Consider the following 23937-nt stretch of genomic DNA (forward strand, 5'->3'; position numbering starts at 1 on the left):
TATTGATATTGATATTATTCACTCGGCTATCACCATATTTCTGAACTTTTTGTTCGCCTCAACATGATTGTATTATTCTGAAACGTTTTTTACCGGAAGTGTTCTCTGGTTTTTATGTCTCTGTTTGCTGTTGTTGTCCGAGGTTTCTGCGTTACATACTTAGAGGTTATTTAGTTGTTGTAGATATACAGAGGTTAACAGTGCTAAAAACACGAGGTTTCTGGTTTATTTTTAATGTTGTCATGATTGTTATTGTTATTTATGTCCTGCCAACGCGCAGCTGATCAGACGTGCGAAAAACGTGTTTCCACTGCCCTCCAGTGGTGGAAAAATGCAACAATTCACTTTATTCCTTTTTTTTTTTTAAACCACAGACACCAAATAGCAGTATCTACAGTGAGCATTATTATTTGCACAATATACACAAATATAGTTTTAATGTAAACTTTGAAATAAGGTTTACTTTAAATAAATAAATATATTTGAAAAAATATTTTTAAAAATCTGGGAGATTTTTTTTTCTCTCAGTAGAAAAAACAAGCAGTATGTTATGTCTGTGAAGGTTCTCAGTCATCCAGGTCATCGTAGTCAAAGGAGCTTGCAAAGAAAAGCGTCTGGACTTCTTTAAGTTGCTTGAAGACGTTTCACCTCTCATCCGAGAAGCTTCTTCAGTTCTAAGGTCAAATGGTGGAGAGTCCCAGATTTAAACCTAGTGGGAGTGACCCCCCACAGAGGGACAAAAGGACCCCCTGATGATCCTCTAATCGCCTGAGCCAAGGTGGGAAACTGGGCGTGGGTCCCAATCAGCCAGAGTTTCGGGTGTGTTCATTGTGAAACCTGGCCCCACCTTATCATGCGAATTCCTGAGGTCAGATGGCCCAGGATGTGAGTGGGCGTTAAGGCGTCTGGGAAGGATCTCAAAACTGGATTATAGATGGCAGAGAGTTGGTGTCGTAAACCACCGCCTCTGTTCAAAGATGGTCGCTCACAGTGGACATAGATCTCTGTCCAAAATGTGAACATTGGCATCCTCGAAAGAGTGTCCTTTATCCTTAAGATGCAGATGGACTTCTAAGTCAGCAAAGAGGCACAGAAAAGAAGACCAGACACCAGCGAGGGAGGATAAGAAGGACAGACGCAACAACATTGTCATCCCCTATGTAGCCGGTGTATCAGAGAAACTCAGGAGAGTTTTCTCCAAGCATGACATCCCAGTGTATTTCAGACCCAGCAACACGCTCAGGCAGAAACTGGTTCACCCGAAAGACAAAACGCTAAAACACAAACTTAACAATGTGGTGTATGCTGTACAGTGCAGCGAGGAATGCTCAGACCTCTACATCGGAGAGACCAAACAGCCACTTCACAAGCGCATGGCACAACACAGAAGAGCCACCTCCACAGGACAAGACTCAGCAGTCCATCTGCATCTTAAGGATAAAGGACACTCTTTCGAGGATGCCAATGTTCACATTTTGGACAGAGAGGACAGATGGTTTGAAAGAGGAGTGAAAGAAGCCATCTATGTCCACTGTGAGCGACCATCTTTGAACAGAGGCGGGGGTTTACGACACCAACTGTCTGCCATCTATAATCCAGTTTTGAGATCCCTCCCCAGACGCCTTAACGCCCACTCACATCCTGGGCCATCTGACCTCAGGAATTCGCATGATAAGGTGGGGCCAGGTTTCACAATGAACACACCCGAAACTCTGGCTGATTGGGACCCACGCCCAGTTTCCCACCTTGGCTCAGGCGATTAGAGGATCATCAGGGGGTCCTTTTGTCCCTCTGTGGGGGGTCACTCCCACTAGGTTTATATCTGGGACTCTCCACCATTTGACCTTAGAACTGAAGAAGCTTCTCGGATGAGAGGTGAAACGTCTTCAAGCAACTTAAAGAAGTCCAGACGCTTTTCTTTGCAAGCTCCTTTGACGAAGCAGTATGTTAATGAAAAAAAAATTGTTTGTTGCAGGATTCGATTTGTTTTCATAGCTTGTTTTCACAGCCAGTACAGTCAGAGCAAGCAAACAAACAAAAACACAAAAACAAAAAGGAAATGATTTTAAATGTATCTAATTAAATTACATATACAATTTGTACATTGTAAAATGTTAGAATTAATAGAATCTGGTCAAATGAAATTTACTTGATTGGCATAGATTTAGTTTATACCAAGTATATTTTCCGTGATGATTGCTAATTTAAATAAATAAATCTTTGATTTTATATATTTCATTTACATTTTACTCAAAATTCTTGCTTCATGTTTACTGGAGGTTAAGCTTTATTTACTGTGTACCCTGGGGGTTGGAATAACAGTTTCTTTTGTTTAATATGACGATAGGGGCTTCTCAGTGTCAACTTTATATTTCAATTTTGTGGGATATATTTTGCGGAAATTTGTGTAATTAAACCATTTATATCATTAGAACTATTTTGTAAAATATTGTATTATTTAATATTGATACTTTAACTTGCTTGTTACTGTTCTTACTGTGTTGGAGCAACTGTGACCTTTTAATTTCCTCTGGGATTAAAAAATATTCTGATTTTGATTCTTGCTTCTAAATGCACATTTTGGAATGAAGAATTTGCCATAGATTACGAGTAACAACACAATAACTACTGTAACAAATTTGTGGCATTATCAGTTTGTACAAATCACTATTACTGGAATAATAGTAAAGGTAACAGTTGCAGTCTTATCTAAAACGCACATACGTGATCACACTGCAATTTCAAACTCACGTTAATAGATGTCGCTATTAGTTACGGAGCTGCTTGAAACACCAACGAAGAAGTAGAAGACTTCCGGATGAGCAGTACATATGTGGAAACTGGCCTGTGCTCGGTCTTTTCACCGACAGCTAACCACGTTGGTGGCGTGCTTTCCTGGCTCACCGCTGTTCGCTTGAATTTTTTTCCGAATAAGTCGGTCAGGAATATTCACAATGGTATGTGCTGTTTGATTATGTCAACCAACAAGTTGTATGCAGCTGGTTTTTGCTAATTGCTTGATAATTTGTAGAGTAATTTGAACTCAAGAGTTCTACGGAGTGTCGCTGCTAATGCCGACAGCTAATGGCGCTCGCAGCCCCTTCATAAACACCGTCCAAACGGACTGTAGATAGTTACTAACGTTAGCAAGCTGTAGATTCATGCGGCTGTGGATGTTAAATGCACAGTTAACGTTTCGGCGCATTTCTAAGCGAGGCAGAAGACTCTTATATAAAGTTCAAGCTTCCTCTTGACTCGCGCGTTTTGTGGGGGCCGGTTGTTGCTGAAAGTAAATCATCTGGGTGTCGTTATTCATCGGGGTGTCCCAAATTATAGTTCTCTGCCGCTGCGTTCAGGTGCTTTTGCCCGGGCTTCCGAATCAGTGTAAAAGGAATCAAACCTAAACTAGTTCGCTGCGCGTGTTCTTGAGATCTCCCCTTTTTTTTTTTTTTTTTTTTTAAAATACATCGTCCTGCAATATCAAGGATGGGCCTGAGTAACTGCTTTTTCCTCCTCACATCCAGGCTTTTAAGGACACCGGCAAGGCACCAGTTGACACTGAGGTTGCCATCCACCGCATCCGCATCACCCTCACCAGCCGCAACGTCAAATCTCTGGAGAAGGGTAATTAAGCTCAGATTTAGTTAATGTTGTGAGTTTAACCTGACCTGAGCTATGAGGACAAAAATTTGACTGATAAACCCTGATTTATGTATACGCTATTCTGAGCCACGGCTTGGAAAGCAAATCAAGGCAAAGTGATGACTGGCCGTGTTTTCAAGTTTTTGTGCATTTCTGCTCTGCAGTCTGCGCAGACCTGATCCGTGGGGCTAAGGAAAAGAACCTGAAGGTGAAGGGACCTGTCCGCATGCCAACCAAGGTACTGAAGACCATGGCTCAGAACTCTTATCTAACACCACATTGGAATAAATTGCTTTTTCTTGATTGCGTATCCTGAATGCTTGATCATTTTATTAAAGTAAAATGCATTTCTCTTCCTCCAGACTCTGCGCATCACCACCAGAAAGACTCCCTGTGGTGAAGGGTCCAAAACCTGGGATCGCTTCCAGATGAGGATCCATAAGCGCCTGATTGATCTGCACAGCCCATCTGAAATTGTCAAGCAGATCACCTCCATCAGCATCGAACCTGGTGTAGAGGTCGAAGTCACTATCGCTGATGCATAAATGACCCAGATTTTTCAATAAAGCAATGAATGAGGAAACTATGACGTGGTGGTGTTTGGGTTTGTGATGGTGGGAAACCTCAAAAGGGCCAAGTTTGCGATGAGTGTCTAGATGTTAATTGTAAACTTAAGCAAAATCTGCCTACAGGTACAAATAAAGGAACCTGAAAAAGCAGTCTTAGACGCTCACTGAATGGCTGTAGTTTTCAAAAGCAATAGATATAAATTTGCCTTTTATTAATATGTCTTAAAGGAAAGAAAGTGCCAAAGGTTTTACTAAGTTAAAATGAGTGTAAACATTTGTCAGTTGAAGAATTATTAGGGAAACCTTGAACTAAGGGGGCTAGTGAAATATGACAACTGTAAACCAGAGTTGGATGTCTCGAGACCGGTCTTCACTTTTACGTGGTCTTGGTCTTGCTTTCTCAGATCGACAAAGTGTTCAGGAGATTTGGAGTCAACCATGGGGGGTGGCTTACTGGGCTTAAGCCCGGGTCATTTTTTCAGAAGCCCGGGGTCTTTTGGAGTGTAATTTGTTTCATAGTAAGATGCCTGACTGACAACTATAAAACAAAAACTACACACCATATTCCAAGCACATAGCACACAGTACTAAATTCCCTTTAATTTTGGTATGATCCGAGCTCAGGCACTAGTAGACTGAGCACAACGCTTGCGCATGTGAGCAAGGGGGGAGAAGCTGCTCCCTGCGAGTTTACTGCAGACAGAGGAGAGCTTAAGTTTGACCAGGTACCAAAGCAAATCATTGGCACTGTTCTAATAATGTAAATATGACAATGTTTCACAAAAGATTGATATCAAACTGATCACTTGACCCATATTACGTTACTTGCTCTTCGAGTGAATCAACAAATGGCGAAATGAAAAGCCGAACAACAATAATGCTTTCTTTTTAGAGAGTCTTAGCTTACATGTGTGTTTATTTCATATTTTCAGTTGTTACCCTCCACGGCTAAACAAACTCTAAATCGGTTTCAGATATGTACTGATGAACACAACAATGGCCATAAGGAGCTTCTTTCAAAGAAAAAACTCAGGTAGATGTTATTTTATGTATTATGCTTTGGATGTTGTTCAGTATATTTCTATGCAAAACAAGAGGAATTTCAATTCACTGCAGTATATTCACAGTTGAAACCAGATCTTTACATAAACTTTAGAGAGAAAACATAGAAACATTTTTTTACTGTTAAACATCAATTTAGAGTAAACTTGTTTTGTTTTAGATAAATAAATATTGAAATATCTTTTGAATTAGTTAAATGTCAGAATAAAAAGAGGAAGCTGTCTATTTTTCATTACTTTCATCAAATTTAGGAGTACATGTACACTATGTTTATTGTTAATTAATAAGAAAACTCCAGACGATTCCATTCTGAGCTGAAGAAGCTTCTGACAGGTTCGTAGAGTCCATGTGAGTAAATTGGTGGCACAGCTGTGGATGCATATAAGGCAAAACACAGAGCCTGTTTCTTTGACATGGGAAAATCAAGAGATGTCAACCAAAACACCAGGAAAAGAATTGTGGAGCTCCATGAGTGTGGCTCAATTTTGAATACAATTTGGTGCCATTTACAATTAAGAAATACAGACAGTTTACTCTTAAATTTAACAAATATGTTTTTATATTTATTAATCTAAAAAATAAACATTTAGTCTGATTCGATGTTACAATTAAAAACGTTTTTGTGTTTTTATCTGAAGAGTGTGTAAATGTCTGGTTTCAACTGTATATTTGATGATGTTGGTGTTTGGCTTGATTGTCAGCACAAAGAGGGAGAGAGAGGAGCAGAGAGGGAGAGAGAGGAGCAGAGAGGGAGAGAGAGGAACAGAGAGGGAGAGAGAGGAGCAGAGAGGGAGAGAGAGGATCAGAGAGGGAGAGAGAGGATCAGAGAGGGAGAGAGAGGAACAGAGAGGGAGAGAGAGGATCAGAGAGGGAGAGAGAGGATCAGAGAGGGAGAGAGAGGAACAGAGAGGGAGAGAGAGGAGCAGAGAGGGAGAGAGAGGAACAGAGAGGGAGAGAGAGGAGCAGAGAGGGAGAGAGAGGAACAGAGAGGGAGAGAGAGGATCAGAGAGGGAGAGAGAGGAACAGAGAGGGAGAGAGAGGAGCAGAGAGGGAGAGAGAGGACAGAACAGAGATGGAACAAGAGCAGGTGACACACATGTTAGTCAAATGGTTGTTTGCCAAAACTCATCAGAACATGTATCTAGTACCTTGTGTGACTTCTGAGATACCATTTGTTACTTTTCAAATTCTATATTTATTAAGTTATGCAGGCTTGTTTGCACAATAAGGCTAAATAATTATATAAGCTGCTCTGAATCTAAATAGTGGACTTTGGTAGAATTAAAAAATAAGTGTAGTGCAGGTCTATGATGATTTTTAGTGCTACTATCATCTAGTTTTGATTCTGGTTCTGTTTTGGTTAAGTCCTCAGTAGTCCTGATTTTGAACTCTTGTAGTCCTGTTTTGATTCCCGATCAGTTCTGGGTCTGTTTGAATTGGGGTTTAGTCCTCGTGTCTTGATACAGTTTAAGGTGTCCTGCATATGTGATATTTATTTTTTCCTATATGAAGTCATTCTTTTTTGAACAAAACTCAAAACAGAGCCTATTAATCTATCAGTCATTTCTACCCTCGCTTTATTTTCTTTCGCTGCTCAGCTCTCACACAGTGCCTCAGCTGTGCTCCAATCCCTCCATATTGTGGCCAATCACATGCGAGGATATAGGATAATATCATTGTGTGAAAAACAGAGAGGGTGAGAGACGTGCTAAAGCAAAAACACATAAATATGCCTGACACCCGTAAACGAAGCAGCATCTGGCTGCAGTTTAAAGACTTTTTTGTCTGTCTCTGTCTCGTCTCGACTTGGTCTCGACTTGTTCTTAGTCTTGTCTTGGTCTCGATACCCTCTGGTCTTGGTCTTGGTTTTGGCGGTCTTGACTGCAAGTCTAGTTGCACCAGTGGTGCCATGAGCAGTATCTATCTGCTGCTCATCAGCTGCTATGCCGTGGCTATTGTCACAATGTGGTGTATTTGGATCACTCGATCCTAAGTGGATATGGATATGATCCAGGATTGGATGTTTTGTAAAAAATTTGAAAGGAACAATTGTTCCTTTCCCCTTTGCTGTGTACTCTGCTGATGCTGTTTTCAAAACCTACCACACTCATGTACAGTATCAGTGTCACACTGAGATATTTCAAAGATAATAATAATACATTTTATTTGAAAGCGCCTTTCAAAACACTCAAGGTCACTGTACACATTAGAATAAAAAGCAACATAAAAACAAGCAGTTTACACAATCGTAAAAGCATAAGACATAAACTAATTTAAAAGAGCAGAGTGGAGAGGTTATGTGGGATAAGCTATTTTGAACAAGTGAGTTTTGAGTTGGGACTTAAAGAGAGAGAAGGAAGAGATATTTCTTAATGTAGCCAGATGGGCTACTCGCCTTCCGTTGTTTTTCTTCTCTCATTCTCTCTCTCTCGCTCGCTCTACCACCCTCGCTCTCTTTCCACTGCACTCGCTCCTTGTATCAGGTGATCGGGTTAATTGGGAACCCACCTGCACATTGATTGCAGGGTGGCGCTAGCCTGTATAAAGCTAAGCCGATGTCTTGTTGGATTAATTCCTCCCGAGCTTCTGGTACGATACAGCAGTAAATGCTGGCGTACTGCGACGGATTGATCAGCAAGAGTCGATTATACGACAGCTACAGCGCAGCAGTCTGTTTAATTCTGCCATTGCGGAGAGAGGTGTTCGTGGTATCTCCACCAATGAGAGTATAGTGCCTCCGGTCCTGGGGGTTCACTGCTGTACTCACCTCTCCATGGTAAATTGTCCAACCTAAATTGGAAGAGTGGACTGCCTTCTCAGTTGCTGTTGTGAACTCCTCCTTGGTGGAGTCTGCTGTCTTGTCTCGTTTTGTCTTATCTTGTTTTTATTAAGTAGGCTTACCTTTTTTTGGGTTCGCCTGGTGTTCTATTTTACCCTGGACTGTTGCTCGTACCCACACTTCTGTGATCGGGCTGAAGTGATTCTCTGCCCGAGTGTCGTGCTGGGACTCTAAATCGCCTGGGTGGCCGGTCTCAGCCGGTGGGGAGCCAGACCGGCCTACGCCTGAGAATAATTATTACCAGCACGAGTGGTAGTTTGACCCGTGGGGAATAAGCCTTTCCTGTGTGTGTGTGTGTGTGTGTGTGTGTGAGATTTCTTTTATTAAAGTTATTAACGTGTGTTTTAGTCTTTTTATGATTTGTAGCGAGCCTGACGCTCAGTGTCCTTTTATTCTTTTAACATACTTTTCTGTGTTTTATTTCAGTGAAGGAGGACGAGCCAGTGGCCCTGGGACCTCAGGTGGTGGGTCGTTTTCACACTTTCTTTTGTACAGCACTGGGTGGTCTGCAGTGATTCTTTTGGTGTGATTTTCTTTTGGTTCCACGGCTGCTGGTAAGTCCAAGTTCCACGATTGTTTATTTTTACTGTAGGACACTGTCAATAATGACGCTACATCTTGACTTTTAATATTTTATTTATAAAATATTATTTATAATATTTTATTTATTTCTATAAATAAAACTGTTTTAATATTGGAAGCCAACCTGCCTCAGTGTGCATCCTTGAATCTGTGCGGTCTTCTTTTATTCCTTTTATTTATTTTTTTTAAGTATATTTCCTGGGGGTGTAATTCCCCTAGGTGGCGTTGTCAAGTTTATTTATTTTGTTCATAACTCCGCCGACCACTTGGTCACATACTTGGCGTTGTCGACAGGATGCACGTTTGAGGTAGATGTTTGGTTTTGTAAATTGTTTTATTTTTTTGCAACGAGTCTAGTTCACCTGTTTGAAGGCTCTATTTGTTTTAGAGTGTGATTATAGACAAGACAGCAGTATCCAGGTAGAAGGAAGAGTAATAGGATTTTAGCACCTTGCTGATTTAATTTTCTCTTTTTTTGGGGTCAAAATTTATTATGGAGGAAGAATTGCAGCAACTTAGAGACTTGGTAGCGCAGTTAAGGGCAGATAATGAGCAATTGCGCCGGGATGGGGGCGCTGTGCTCGAGTCTGGTGGCGGGGCCGCGTCGTCCTCTTTCGTACCAGCTGGTTGCATACCAAATGTTGGTAGCCAGGCCGCCGTTACAGAGCGTCTGGTGGTGGTGCCTAGGGACCGTAAATGTCCCATGTTCAATGGTAGAACAGGCATCAATATAGCTGAATGGGTCGAAGAGGTTCAAGCATGCATGCGTGCCCGGCACCTGTCTGTTGCTGATCAAGCTTTCTTTATTTTTGACCATTTAGAGGGAGAAGCAAGGGAGGAGATCAAATTTCGCCCTAATTTAGAGCGAGGGGATCCTGCTCGGGTGTTGACCATTTTAAAGGAACTGTATGGCAATGCGCAGTCCTATGTCACTCTGCAGCAGGCTTTCTTTTCGAGGAGACAACGGGAGGAAGAGACTTTGCAGGAGTTTTCCTTAGCGCTAATGGCTCTGATGGAGCAAGTAAAACAAAGTGCACCTGATGGTATGCGTAACGCAGAGGTGCTGCTCCGAGACCAATTTGTAGAACATGTTGTTGATAGTGGTCTCCGCAGAGAGCTTAAACAATATGTTCGCCGTGTGCCCACTGCCACCTTGTTAGAGGTGCGCGGGGAAGCAATTAGATGGGAAAGAGAAGGGTTTTCAGGCGGTGTTCGCGACCGTGGCTATTCTCAACCATCGGCATATGGTTTTCAGTGTGGAGTGCACACTAGCCCTAGGTTCGCTCCTGTTGGTACACCCGAGTCAGAGTGGCGTGAGCTAAAGGAACTCCTAAAGCGCCAACAAGAGCAGTTAAATCAGCTCACTGAGACAGTGGCTTCTTTACAGAACCCCCGAAGAAGTGTTCGGCCTTCACGGGCTGGCTCGGTGATTTGTCGCCGGTGTCAGCAGCCAGGACACTTTGCTAGGGAGTGCACTGGGGAGCGGGCTTCACGCCGCCCTAGAGCAGGTTCTGATTCAGGCCCTCCTTACGCCGCAGTTGGCAATCATCTTCCCGCTACCCAGTCGGAAAACTAACGCCATCTGTGCTGCAGAGTCACAGTTCAGGTGGGGAGTTCACTGGCTCACAGAAAGATAGGATTGGCAGGCTAATTTCATCGTGTCCAAAGATGGATGTGCTTATTAGTGGGGTAACTGTCCCTTGTTTGGTGGATACTGGGTCCATGGTTTCCACCATCACAGAAAGTTTCTTTTTGGCACATTTTGCCCCTTGGGGACAAGAACGCCTTCAGTCATGTCATTGGCTACAGCTTCGGGCTGCCAATGGGCTTGCCATCCCTTACATTGGCTATTTGGAGCTCAGTGTACTCCTGTGTGGCAAGGAAATGCCCTCTTGTGGAATCCTTATAGTGAAGGACCCTCCTGGGGCTGCGCCCTCTGTCCCTGGCATCTTAGGAATGAACGTAATCCGCCGCTGTTATCAAGAACTGTTTGGGGCTTTCGGTGGCTCCTTGTTTCATTCTCCTTCTGTGTCACAGGCACCGAGACCAGTTTTGGAGGCCTTACATCAGTGTCACCAGTCTGCAGCCCAAGCCCCAGAGGACCCTGTCGGTACCGTTAAGGTACAGGGCCCGCGGGCCGTGCGGATACCTGGTGGTGTTATGCAGCTGGTGGCCACTACTTGTTCTCAGCAGTTGTCAGGTCAGGCTGTGCTTTTTGAACCTTCTGAGTCCGGGTTGCCAGTTGGGTTGCTGGCCTCTCCATGTTTGGTTCAGGTGGATAAGGGCGTTGCCTACATCCCAGTCACCAATGTAGGGACAGCGGAAGCTGTTCTCCACCCGCGGACCTGTTTGGGAGTGATAAGCAAAGCTACTGTTGTTAGCCTCCCTGCCGGTGTTAGCGAGGAACACTCTTTTCCCATTACCGTTTCCTCCCATACAACCAGCAGCCCTGCTCAAGAGATGGTGGATACGATTGACCTGTCTGCTCTCGCTGAGTCAGAGCAACACGAGGTACGGTTACTTTTGCGGAAGTACCGCTCTGTTTTCTCCACTTATGAGGGAGACTTGGGCTGCACAAACCTCATTTCGCACGACATACCGCTACTCGATGACGCACCTGTCCGGCAGAGGTACAGGCGAATTCCTCCTTCTGATTATGAGGCTGTCAGGGCTCATATCAACCAGCTACTGGAGGCCCAGGTAATTAGGGAAAGTAGCAGCCCTTATGCCTCTCCCATCGTGTTGGTCCGCAAGAAGGATGGAAGCCTTCGGCTGTGCGTTGACTATCGTTTGCTGAATAGCAAAACAAGGAAGGACGCCTTCCCCTTACCTCGCATCGAGGAAAGTCTGGATGCCCTAGCTGGCGCACGCTGGTTTTCTACCATCGACCTGGCCAGCGGGTACAACCAGGTGCCAGTTTCTGAGCAGGATAAGCCCAAGACCGCTTTTTGCACGCCGTTTGGCCTGTTCGAGTGGAATCGTATGCCATTCGGGCTGTGCAATGCTCCTGGTACCTTTCAGCGCCTAATGCAGAGGATGTTCGGGGATCAGCAGTGCCAGTCATTACTGCTGTACCTAGACGACATCATTGTGTTCTCCTCGTCTGTCTCTCAGCACCTGCAACGGCTAGAGATGGTGATGGCAAGGCTGCAGCAACAGGGGCTCAAGGCTAAGTTAGAAAAGTGTGCCTTTTTCCAGCAGAAGGTTAACTACTTGGGCCATGTAATCTCCTGTGAGGGTGTCTCGACCGATCCAGCCAAGGTTGACGCAGTAGCCAAATGGCAGTGTCCTCGTTCCGTGTCAGAGTTGCGATCCTTTTTGGGTTTCGCCAGCTATTACCGGCGCTTTGTGGAGGGGTTTGCCGCATTGGCGGCTCCCCTGCATCAAGTGGTGGCTAAATCGGCTGGCACAAAGACAAAGAAGGGCTTGGGACAGAGTTTGAGTGCTATTTGGACCCCTCAGTGTGAGGAGAGCTTTGAGGCCCTGAAAGCAAAGCTTGTGTCTGCACCTGTGCTAGCATATGCTGACTTTACGCGCCCATTTATCTTGGAGATTGACGCCAGCCACAGTGGTTTAGGTGCAGTTCTCTCCCAAGATGTAGAAGGTGTCGTTAGGCCAGTGGCTTATGCTAGTCGAGGTCTTCGGCCACATGAGCGCAATATGGACAATTACAGCTCCATGAAGCTGGAGTTTCTTGCACTCAAGTGGGCCATGGCCGAGAAGTTCCGGGAGTACCTGCTGGGGCAGAAGTGTGTGGTTTACACCGATAACAATCCACTCAGTTACCTCTCTTCAGCTAAGCTGGGTGCCACCGAGCAGAGGTGGGCCTCCCAGCTGGCGGCATTCGATTTTGAGATCAAGTATCGCTCAGGCCGCAGTAACAGGAATGCTGATGCTCTCTCTCGACAGTATGAGACGAGCTCCAGCTTGGCCGAGGGTGTGTTGCCTGGGACTTGTGTCCCGACTTCACTTCGGCAGGCTCAGTGTCCAGCCGTTTTGCCCTCCGTTACTCAGTTGGAGATTGGGGCCTTTCCATCTCACTCCCTGGAGGATATTCGTGCTTTGCAGGAGGCTGACCCCCTCCTCAAGGATTTCTTGGTACACTGGAGGAGGCACACCCTGCCCTCTTCGGAGGAAAGGAATCAGCTCCCCAAACCAGTCATGGTTCTGCTGCGTCAGTGGGATCGTCTGGTGGAGAAGGATGGCATCCTTTATCGCCGTATTTTGCGTCCAGGTGGAGGTGAGGAAGCCCTCCAACTTGTTCTCCCAGAGGCTCTGCAACCTGAGACCTTGAGGCAGCTGCACCAGGACCATGGGCACCAAGGTATTGAGCGCACCACTGAACTGGTCAGGCAGCGTTGCTATTGGCCCGGGATGTCCTCTGACATCAAGCAATGGGTTCAGCGTTGTGAACGCTGTCAGGTCGCAAAGGACTCAGGGTTGGGGCCTCATAGTTATATGGGTCACCTGTTGGCGTCTAGGCCAAATGAAATCCTGGCCATAGACTTCACGGTGTTGGAACCTTCCCGTAGTGGAGTTGAAAACGTTTTGGTTATGACTGACGTTTTTAGCAAATACACTGTTGCAGTCCCTACTCGGGACCAGCGGGCCTCTACTGTGGCCCAGGCCCTGTTAACAGAGTGGTTTTTTAAGTTTGGCGTTCCAAGCCGCCTCCACTCTGACCAGGGTAGAAATTTTGAGAGTTTGGTGATGCAACAGTTATGCGAATTGTATCGGGTAGCCAAGTCCCGTACAACCCCTTACCACCCAGCGGGTAATGGGCAGTGCGAACGGTTTAACCGAACCCTCCATAACCTCCTCCGGACTCTGCCATCATCTCAGAAACGCGACTGGGCTGCATGCTTACCGCATGTGCTCTTTTGCTATAATAGCACGCCACATCAGGGCACCGGAGAGTCACCGTTTCTCTTGATGTTTGGCAGGGATCCTAGGCTGCCTATTGATTTCCTTCTAGGCCGCGTTCAGGACCCAGTGCCTGGAGAGGTACAGGACTGGGTGGCCGAGCACCAAGCCAGGTTAATGGTGGCTTTTGAGGGAGCTCGGGCACGGTTGTCGCTGGCCGCTGACCGCCGTAAGGAACGGCATGACCAGAGAGTCCACCCTGTTCCTTTAAAGGTCGGTCAGCTGGTGTATCTTCGAGATCATAGCACCCGGGGCCGGCACAAGATCCAGGACCTTTGGAGCTCTGTGGTCTATCAGGTGTTGAGGGCACCCCAAGAGAACGGGGCTGTTTATACCATTGCCCCCGTGGGAGACTTGGAGAAGGTTCGACATGTCCATCGTGACATGTTAAAGGCACAGGTCAGCCTAGGGCCACCTACACCTGGTCCACCGGTTCCACCCCCACCTGTACCCGCTGACTCAGAGCAGACCTCTCTGAGTGACGACGAGTTGTGGCTCCTTGTCCCTGAGGTACCCTCACACCCTGTCGCACCTGTGGTGTCACTTCCCGATGCCTCTAGAGTTCCATCGGTGGAGCTCAGGTCTACTCCCAGTGTGATTGTAGCACCCTCGACCTCTGCTCCCCCAGGTTCTTCCTCAGGCTCTGTTGAACAGTCTGAGGTGAGTGGGCCACATTTGCGGAGAACAGCACGTTCAACAGCTGGTCATCACTCAAATGTTTATCACTTGCCACGTCCTGTTGAATCTGCGTCAGTTGCTAATGCTCAGCTTGCCATATTCAGGCCATGGTGTTAGGTTCCTTGAGTTATTGTTGGGGCGCCAATACAAAAAAGGGGGGTAGATGTAGCCAGATGGGCTACTCGCCTTCCGTTGTTTTTCTTCTCTCATTCTCTCTCTCTCGCTCGCTCTACCACCCTCGCTCTCTTTCCACTGCACTCGCTCCTTGTATCAGGTGATCGGGTTAATTGGGAACCCACCTGCACATTGATTGCAGGGTGGCGCTAGCCTGTATAAAGCTAAGCCGATGTCTTGTTGGATTAATTCCTCCCGAGCTTCTGGTACGATACAGCAGTAAATGCTGGCGTACTGCGACGGATTGATCAGCAAGAGTCGATTATACGACAGCTACAGCGCAGCAGTCTGTTTAATTCTGCCATTGCGGAGAGAGGTGTTCGTGGTATCTCCACCAATGAGAGTATAGTGCCTCCGGTCCTGGGGGTTCACTGCTGTACTCACCTCTCCATGGTAAATTGTCCAACCTAAATTGGAAGAGTGGACTGCCTTCTCAGTTGCTGTTGTGAACTCCTCCTTGGTGGAGTCTGCTGTCTTGTCTCGTTTTGTCTTATCTTGTTTTTATTAAGTAGGCTTACCTTTTTTTGGGTTCGCCTGGTGTTCTATTTTACCCTGGACTGTTGCTCGTACCCACACTTCTGTGATCGGGCTGAAGTGATTCTCTGCCCGAGTGTCGTGCTGGGACTCTAAATCGCCTGGGTGGCCGGTCTCAGCCGGTGGGGAGCCAGACCGGCCTACGCCTGAGAATAATTATTACCAGCACGAGTGGTAGTTTGACCCGTGGGGAATAAGCCTTTCCTGTGTGTGTGTGTGAGATTTCTTTTATTAAAGTTATTAACGTGTGTTTTAGTCTTTTTATGATTTGTAGCGAGCCTGACGCTCAGTGTCCTTTTATTCTTTTAACATACTTTTCTGTGTTTTATTTCAGTGAAGGAGGACGAGCCAGTGGCCCTGGGACCTCAGGTGGTGGGTCGTTTTCACACTTTCTTTTGTACAGCACTGGGTGGTCTGCAGTGATTCTTTTGGTGTGATTTTCTTTTGGTTCCACGGCTGCTGGTAAGTCCAAGTTCCACGATTGTTTATTTTTACTGTAGGACACTGTCAATAATGACGCTACATCTTGACTTTTAATATTTTATTTATAAAATATTATTTATAATATTTTATTTATTTCTATAAATAAAACTGTTTTAATATTGGAAGCCAACCTGCCTCAGTGTGCATCCTTGAATCTGTGCGGTCTTCTTTTATTCCTTTTATTTATTTTTTTTAAGTATATTTCCTGGGGGTGTAATTCCCCTAGGTGGCGTTGTCAAGTTTATTTATTTTGTTCATAACTCCGCCGACCACTTGGTCACATTAAATCAGGAGGTAGGGGATTCCAGAGTCGTGGAGCAGAGCAGCTGAAAGCCCTGCTCCCCATGGTGGCAAGACGGGGGGAGGGGACGGAGAGTGAAAGGGAAGAAGTAGATCGACGTAGTAGTAGTAGTACAACGAGATGGGGCGGCGATCTTAACCAGATCAGAAAGATATGGAGGGCAGAGATGATGAATAGCCTTAAATGTGTACAAGAGTATTTTGAAATTGATACGATATTTGACCGGGAGCCAGTGAAGCTGCTGCAGAACAGGAGTGATGTGGTGGATAGAAGGGGTCCTGGTGATGATACGGGCAGCAGAGTTCTGGACGCGTTGAAGCTTGTGGATGGATTTTTGAGTATAAAAATAACCTGAATAAATACAAATAAAGGGAAAGAGCTGTCCAGACCTCTGTCTCTGACCATCTGTGTTAACACTTGAAATCGGAAACATGTAAATGTAACAAACATGTTAAAACATAAGAAATCAGGAAGGGGCAAAAAAAGCATTTTGCTAAAAAAAGATTTAGAGCAGAAGTTTTTAAAATGAAGATATATTGCATTTATTTACAATTAAAAACACACAGAGCAGAAAGTGTGTTACTGTTTTACATCCACAGACACACAAGAAAAGAAGCCGGCAACATGAGGTCAAGTTATGGCAATTTTATTTGTGTATTTCAGTACATGTATTCAGAATAGAGTTTTTAAAAACAAACAAACGTCCCAAGTCAAGTTTGGGGGGATTTTTGTGAAAGAAAGGTTGAGAGAGGGGGAAGGAGGAAGAAACTATTGCTCTCCTTAAACTTGATGCTGCTGGGTCAGTTTTTTCTCAGCAGTCTGCTCCAGAATCCACTCCTGTCCTCGGCTTTCTTTTCTTTTTCTTTTGCCTTCAGCTCTTTTAAGGTTTTGTTTAGCTGCTCCTCGGCGTCTTTAAATGCTTCTTTCAGCTGCTGTTTGGCCAGTTTGACTTTCTGTTTCAGGAGCTCTTTAGCTTCCTTTTTGTGCTTTTGCATTTCTTTAAGTGCATCTTTGCAGCCTTTCTTGGTCACCTCAGAGGCTGTCGTTTCTTTCTTGAATACCTTCAACTCAATTTTCTCTTCTGCAAGTTCTTCTTGCACTTTCATCAGTTTCTTCTTCAGAGTTTCACTTTCCTGTTTTGCCTCCCATTTTCCATGTGTCTCTTTTTCTATTTCTTCCTCTGTTTCCAGCAACTTCTTCCTCATGTTTTGAGTGAAACTCTTTGTATTTTCCATTTCTTTCTTTGCTTCCTGTATTTTAAATTTCTCTTCCTCCAACACTTTTTGAGCTTCCAACAATTCTTTCTTCATATTTTCAATCTCATTTTCTGCCTCATGTTTACGTTTTTTCTGCTCTTCAAGTTGTTGCTTTACATGCAGTAATTCCTTCCTGAGTATTTCAGCTTCAGCCGTTACATTTTCAGCTTCTTGTGCTGCCAACTGCATTTTCCTTTTCTCCCCTTCAAAAGCTTCCTGCACCTCCTGTAATTCCTGCATCACATTTTCTGCCTCCTTCTTTGCAGTTTGATATTTATTTTTAGCTTCTTGTGCTGTGCTTTTCTCTTCCTGCAATGCTTTTTGAGCTTCCAACAGTTCTTTCTTGATGTTTTCATTCTCATTTTCTGCTTGTTGTTTTCCCATCTTCTCTCCTTTAAGCTTTAGACCCACATGCAGTAATTCCTTCAATACTACTTCGGTTTCAAACTTTGAATTTTTAGCTTCTTCTCTTGATTCTTCTGCCACTTCTTTTAATTTGACATTTTCAGCCTGTATTATTTGAAATTCTTCTCGTAGTTTAATCAGCTCAGACTGTTCTGTACTGTATGGTGACGCACTCACCAATCCTCTTCTCGATCTCCCTTGATTCATTTTGGCCTTTTAAACAAAGGAACCAAAGTTTTGTAGAGAAGTGAAGTTTTCGATGTGTTTTTTTCTTCAACCGTCGTCTGTCCTGCACAGAGATGCTGCTGTAGATGTGTCTCTAGCTGTGTCTGGATACAATGAACAATGCTGTAACTAAGTGCTTGTGTTGCACAGTTCTACAAAACATTCCATTCCATGCATGCTCCGCCCACATGGTCAGGAATGTCAGGTGCTGCATCACCAAATGCTGCTCCCGTTGCCTAGCAATAACAGCTGTTTACTTTTTGGGGTCTGGTTCATTATTTAATAAAGAAAACATGTCCAAGTATTGCAACCATGGTGCTGAGGCTCAGTGCATATTCTAGCCTGCTGTGTGGGTGGGCAGCTAGAAATCACTGGTGGGCAACATGAGAGAGGAGAAAACTGGAGCAGCCAAGCAGGGAGCTGCAGGTTGCTGGTTTGAGTCTCTGTTTAGATGCTGGTGTCTCCTCTCTCTGAGATGTTTGCAAACAGTCCCAGATAAAACAATAAGGATAATAAACAAACACGTGACTAAACTAACAATTATGACACTGATATGTTTCATGTGATGGCCTCTATACAGCAGTCACTGCAAGCATCCACATCAGCACACTTACTTTTCTTTAAGCAGGCGTGCTGGGGTCCTCCTAAGGAAAGTTTGAGAACTTCATTTCCTTCATGCTGGTGAACTTTTTACCAAATATTTTCATCAAAGCTTCTCCATCACTGACAGCGATTGTTTGGATCTTCACACTCATCTCCATGAACCCTAAAAATTGAGTTTCACTTTGCTCATATAATGCCAGGAGTGTCTCCATATTCCACAAACGTCTATGCAAACATGTAACAGTATCCCATATTCATATAAATATTATTGATATTATAACAAAAGCTGTCTCCACCACAATTGTCCCAAGTGCTTTTTTTAAAACAGGATTTTAAACCAGAGGATTTCCCTAAAGCTTAATTTTTTTAATATTTTGTAGACAACAACAGAATCATTTCAGAAAAACTCAAAATGACTGGTGTCAATATTATTTGCCCCACAAAAAAGGTCAAATATAAAAAAATATTGCAAATATTGCACAGTGAAAAGGCACTACAGCTCAGTTGTTCCCACTCGCCTTTGTCCTCCTGTTTCCCCTCCCTCTCCCCTCCAACGAAGAGTTAAACAGTTTGATGGCGTGTGGGACAAAGGAGTTTTTAAGCCTGTTGGTTCTTGACTTTGAGAGAAGCAACCTGTCGCTGAATAGGCTCCTCTGATTATTTACGAGCATGTGCAGAGGATGCCCAGCATTTTCCATAATGTCCAGCAGTTTCTTTAATGTCCTTTTCTCTCCCACTATCACCAAAGTGTCCAGCTTCATGCCGACCACAGAGCTAGCCTTCCTGATTCGTTTTTCCAGCCTGGATGAGTCCTTTGCTGTGCTGCTCCCCCAGCTGTTTCTGGTTCTGTTTTGGTTAAGTCCTAAGAAGTCCTGATTTTGAACTGTTGTAGTCCTGTTTTGAGGGGAGAGATGATGAATGGCCTTAAATGTGTACAAGAGTATTTTGAAATTGATACGATATTTGACCGGGAGCCAATGAAGCTGCTGCAGAACAGGAGTAATGTGGTGGATAGAAGGGGTCCTGGTGATGATACGGGCAGCAGAGTTCTGGACGCGTTGAAGCTTGTGGATGGATTTTTGAGTATAAAAATCAGAAATCCTGGGAAATGCTTGAATTCTAATGTCGTCTTTTCGAGGTTTGAAAAGTGTTTGAATTTCAGATGTGGTGCTTGAAAGTTCTTGAAAATGTAACTGTATTTCAAAAGCAAAATTTCCCCGCCTGGGCTGCCTTGCATCTGTTTCAAAGTGTGACCCCGCCCCTCCCTCGGACAGTCGGGGATGAGTGCGCTAACATACCTGCAGGTTGCTGTTTTAATGAGTGTTTGATGGAAAACAACAATGGCGGAGTTTGCTCTGTCCGGTCACATGATAGGTGAGTCCTAGTAAATAATTTTCCAGTATGTGTACGTTACACACGCTATTTTTAAAAAAAAATTATGATTATTATTTTGCTATCAAACTCGCTGGAGAAATGATTGAAATGCACTGAGTGTGATGCAGTATGGCAGCGCTATTATGGAATATGCTGTGAAAAGCAAAGTTGTCACCAAGTACTGTTTATATTTGTGTGTATTGCTGCAGCTCTTTTGAGTATTAATTTGTGCCTTTGGGTGAAATAATGGTAATATGAGGGACTGATCTATATGGTCACAAAGAATAGCCACTTGTTTCTGTGCTACCAAAGTTCCCCGGCTTTCATTCAAAATGTGTTTATCACCAGCACCTACACATTAAACTACTTAAACAGTCAGTGCTGTTCTCCATGCCTGTCTGACTTGATGTTATTAGCACAAACACTTTAAAGATGATCATTTAGGACTTCAGCAATAATACAGACAGCAATGTAGTTAGCAATGAAACAGTTTTATTGGGAATTAACTTAAAAAAACAAACAAACAAACAAACAAACATCTGTCTCCTATTTTTTGTCACACAGGAAAGAAGCATCAATATCTGATGAGAAGACTTATTTCTTTATTTTTCATTTTTCATTTTTTTTTCAAGAGGAGAAGAATATCTCTAACAAGTTGATTTGTTCACATTTTCACATCTTAATTTTTAAGTGAAATGTGTATTTTGAGTTTATACACTATGTATTAGGGCTGGGCGATATGGCCTAAAATCCATATCGCGGTATAATTTGAAGCACGTGCGTAACGATATATATCGCGATATATTCTTTTCTTCTGTATAACGTATTTTCTACACTATAAGGCACACTTAAAATCCTTTAATTTTCTCAAAAATCAAGAGTGTGCCTTATGTATGAATTCTGGTTGTGCTTACTGACCTCGAACCAATTTTGGTGTGCAGAAATCTGTTAGAAAATGTTTTGATGGATCGTCAGAGCATTACGGCTGCCGTGGTGAGGAGCTTCGCGGAGCAATCTGGGTCCAAAACTCCATCCCCTTCAAGTCCCAAAGTCAAACGAACACTGAGAGTTAAAAACGGTCTAAATTCTTTCATCTTTAATAAAATCATCAGCGTTGCTGCTTTACCAGGTGTAACAATTAAGTTTAACATCCAGGCATCCATGAAAACAGAAGTTATTGAATTTAACGGAGTTACAAGTTAGCAGGAAGTTAGCTCGCTAGTTTCCACCTAAACATTTCATACCATGTTCTGACTGAGAGATTAATGAAACTAATTAAAACGTACAGCTCTGCTACCACTACCAACATAAATGAAGACAGAAAACTAAACAGCAGTGGCGTTTGCAGGGTTACTGAAGTTGGACTACCTGGTATATAATGTTGTGCTACGTGATTGCTAGCAACACAGCTATGTTAGCATAACATTAGCACAGTGAAGCTGGAGGATGAACGCCAACTTTTTTCCACTCGATAAAAGTTAACGTGAGGGATTCTGGTGGTCAGGGACAAATGCAATCGCATAGCAGGATGCTATACATGGGGCAAACTTAGGGTTGCCAACCGTCCCTTAAAAAACGGAATCGTCCCGTATTTAGAAACAAAAGTACACGTCCCGTATTGAGCTAATAAGGGACGCACTTTGTCCCGTAATACAGTGAGAATCAAAAGTAGTCTATAAATGTTAATGGAATTAACGCTTTGTTTGAAAACATAATTCCCAGCCCCTCTCCTGCTTTGTGACCAATGAGCTGACAGCACACTTATGACAATTCGAGTATGACAATTCAGATTATCTCATTGGTCGAGGAAAGGTCGCTTGCGGAGAAAATACCGGAAGACAACAGATGACCACAACAACAAGCATGGCCAACAGGGAAACAAACGCCGACACTGCGGTGCACGTCTCGGATGACAGTACACCTAAAGCTGGGCAGACACTGTGCGATTTTTTTCAGTCACGTTATTCAGCTCCTGCTCAAACTGCACGATTGACTCGCAGGGATTAGAAGTTTGCAGGTCACGATGCAGGTCTCACACTATACGGCCCGATGCTCTGATGCGACCTGAGTGCTCACACTGTGCCAACATAACATGAAGGTTATAACAGAAAATCTGTCGCTCGCTCTCTCTGTCTTTCACTCACACAGACACACACACCACCACCATCAACTTTGCTAAATTGCTAATGAAAAACATGATCAGGCAGCTGTGATTGAGCAGCAGTGTAAATCCAACTATTTTCACGGTTGTTGTGGTCGTGATAATTTTGTGATGCTACATCGAAAAGGCTCGGATGAGCTTTCCAAAGTTCTACAAGTGCCTCCATCACTTGTGTCCAGATCACACGCTGCACAGCCGTGCTGCGCCGTCTTTTTCACCGATGTTTACGTGTTTGCGCATGAGCAGTGTGAGCGGCTGTGGTGACACCCTCACGAGCGATTGATGATCGGGAGCTGGTCGTGAGGTGTTAATCGCTTCTCGTTACCCCACGTATACTACACGATGCACGATGAAGGCCAAAATCGGGCCGATCACCAAATCGGTCGCACGACTCAAAAATCGGCTCAAAATGGGCCAAAAATCGCACAGTGTAAGCCCAGCGTTAGAGCAGCAATGTTTGTTCCCCTCAGAGAAAGAAAAGAAAAAAGGCTGCAAAAGTACAGGGAGGACTGGGAAAAGGAAAACACCTGGCTGGGAAAGTGCACGATAACACCTATAAAGCGCACTGCACTGTGTGCCGGCGCACTTTTTCCATAGGCATGCTTCTAGTGGTGGGCACAAGAAGAACATGAGGGGCGTGAAAGCTCGGGGAACCCTTAACCAATTTTTTGTCCACCAGGCCACGGCAGAAGCAGATATGGTATGTAAACACTGGTTTGTTGTTTAAACCCTCTGGTTAAGGTTAATATGGGCATGTGCGGTGAATATCAGCACTATGTGGCCAGAAGTGTGATAATATCATTTATTTTGTGTAATAAACAACTGCAAGGATGGATGATTACAACAAATAGATGAATAATACATAAAAGTAATACATAGATGAATAATGATGATGAGTTATGATGCGTAATCATGGGAACAAGTGGGTTTACAAACAGGAGCAGCTGATTAGCATTAGAAAAGCTGAAATAATACCTCAACTGAAGCCAATTGTACTAAATGCACTATATGTGCACTGTTACAAGAATATTTTTCGTTCTATTGCTTTCTATTAATTTATATAATTTTAAGTTAAGCAGGACAGAGTTCTTTTAAAGAAAGATTTACTTATATTCTCAAAAGTTAAGCATGACAGGCTTCTGTTTAAGAAAGAGACCTGTTTTACTGTGTTAATGTTGTCATTTTGAGCTAAAAATAAATGGCTAAATGATCATTTGTTTCCCATATGGTCATATCACAAAGAATATGCATCTGCTTAAATCAAATTCAAGTCAAATGGTTAAAAAATAATTTCACACACACAAAAAAAGAGCTACCACACTGGGAAGGGTGAAGACAACTGGGTTGCCCGGCCCTGGCCACGAGGTGTCCCTTATTTATTTTTCAGGGAGTTGGCAACCCTAGGCAAACTTCAGTCAGGAGAACAACTGAGATTATTCATCCACAATACGAGGTTAGTCATTAATATACTGCAACAATATGGGAATAGAACAGATGTGAGAGAATTCAACATTAATGATTCAATGTTAGGAAGTGGAGGAAGCGCAGTTTTTGGCTTTCCCCATATTTAAAAAGTGCTTCATCTCTTTGCTATGACTGCCGCCTGCCATAATTTGCAGATGATAATGGTTGTAGCCGCTGCGATGCTTTCGACCAAAACAGCCGCAGCTTGATGACATCATCAACTTGCGCTGTCGCGATAGAGCGGTATAGTCAAAATCTCTATCGTTGGCCAAATTTATATCATCGTATATCGTTTATATCGCCCACCCCTACTATGTGTATAAGGTGTGTTTTTCTATGTCCTAACAAAAGGGGAGCTAAGGTGTCTTTTCACATGGTCTTACTGAGGTGATGCTAATTGAAACATGCATTCTTTTCTTTTTTTGGCACGGGGGCTGGAAAAGCTTGAAAAGGGACCTTGAAAGTGCTTAAAAAGTGCTTGAATTTGATCCTGAAAAAGGCGTATGAACCCTGTAACTGTTAGATTTGATTTATTATTATTGAATATATTAGACAATTATAGAAATATATAATAGGAAACAGCAACAGGAAATATAAAAAAGTGCAGACCTGGTAAACATTTATTACTATTCAGGGCTCGCAAAATCGCTAGCCCGACGTCC

General features: G+C 43.8%; 2 protein-coding genes and 1 non-coding gene across 3 annotated transcripts; 2 read left to right on the top strand and 1 right to left on the bottom strand.

Annotated features, from left to right (window-relative positions):
- Positions 1 to 2800: 2800 nt before the first annotated feature.
- On the top strand, positions 2801 to 4228 carry rps20 (ribosomal protein S20). Its single transcript, XM_085286350.1, has 4 exons — positions 2801 to 2957; positions 3525 to 3624; positions 3807 to 3880; positions 4005 to 4228. Exons 1-4 carry the CDS (start codon positions 2955 to 2957, stop codon positions 4185 to 4187), a joined length of 360 nt encoding a protein of 119 aa, XP_085142476.1. The 5' UTR covers positions 2801 to 2954; the 3' UTR covers positions 4188 to 4228.
- LOC146566846 (small nucleolar RNA U54) lies at positions 3670 to 3735 on the top strand. The gene has a single exon (XR_014893984.1). It is a non-coding gene; the product is annotated as a small nucleolar RNA U54 (small nucleolar RNA).
- Positions 4229 to 16417: 12189 nt separating the features above from the next.
- unm_hu7910 (un-named hu7910) lies at positions 16418 to 17768 on the bottom strand. Its single transcript, XM_085285902.1, has one exon. It carries the CDS (start codon positions 17653 to 17655, stop codon positions 16588 to 16590), a length of 1068 nt encoding a protein of 355 aa, XP_085142028.1. The 5' UTR covers positions 17656 to 17768; the 3' UTR covers positions 16418 to 16587.
- Positions 17769 to 23937: the final 6169 nt, after the last annotated feature.

The sequence above is a fragment of the Mchenga conophoros genome, linkage group LG9 (genome assembly GCF_057382185.1).
Source record: "Mchenga conophoros isolate Kocher_MC1m ecotype Shallow Benthic linkage group LG9, M_conophoros_male_GT1.1, whole genome shotgun sequence".
NCBI lineage: Eukaryota > Metazoa > Chordata > Actinopteri > Cichliformes > Cichlidae > Mchenga > Mchenga conophoros.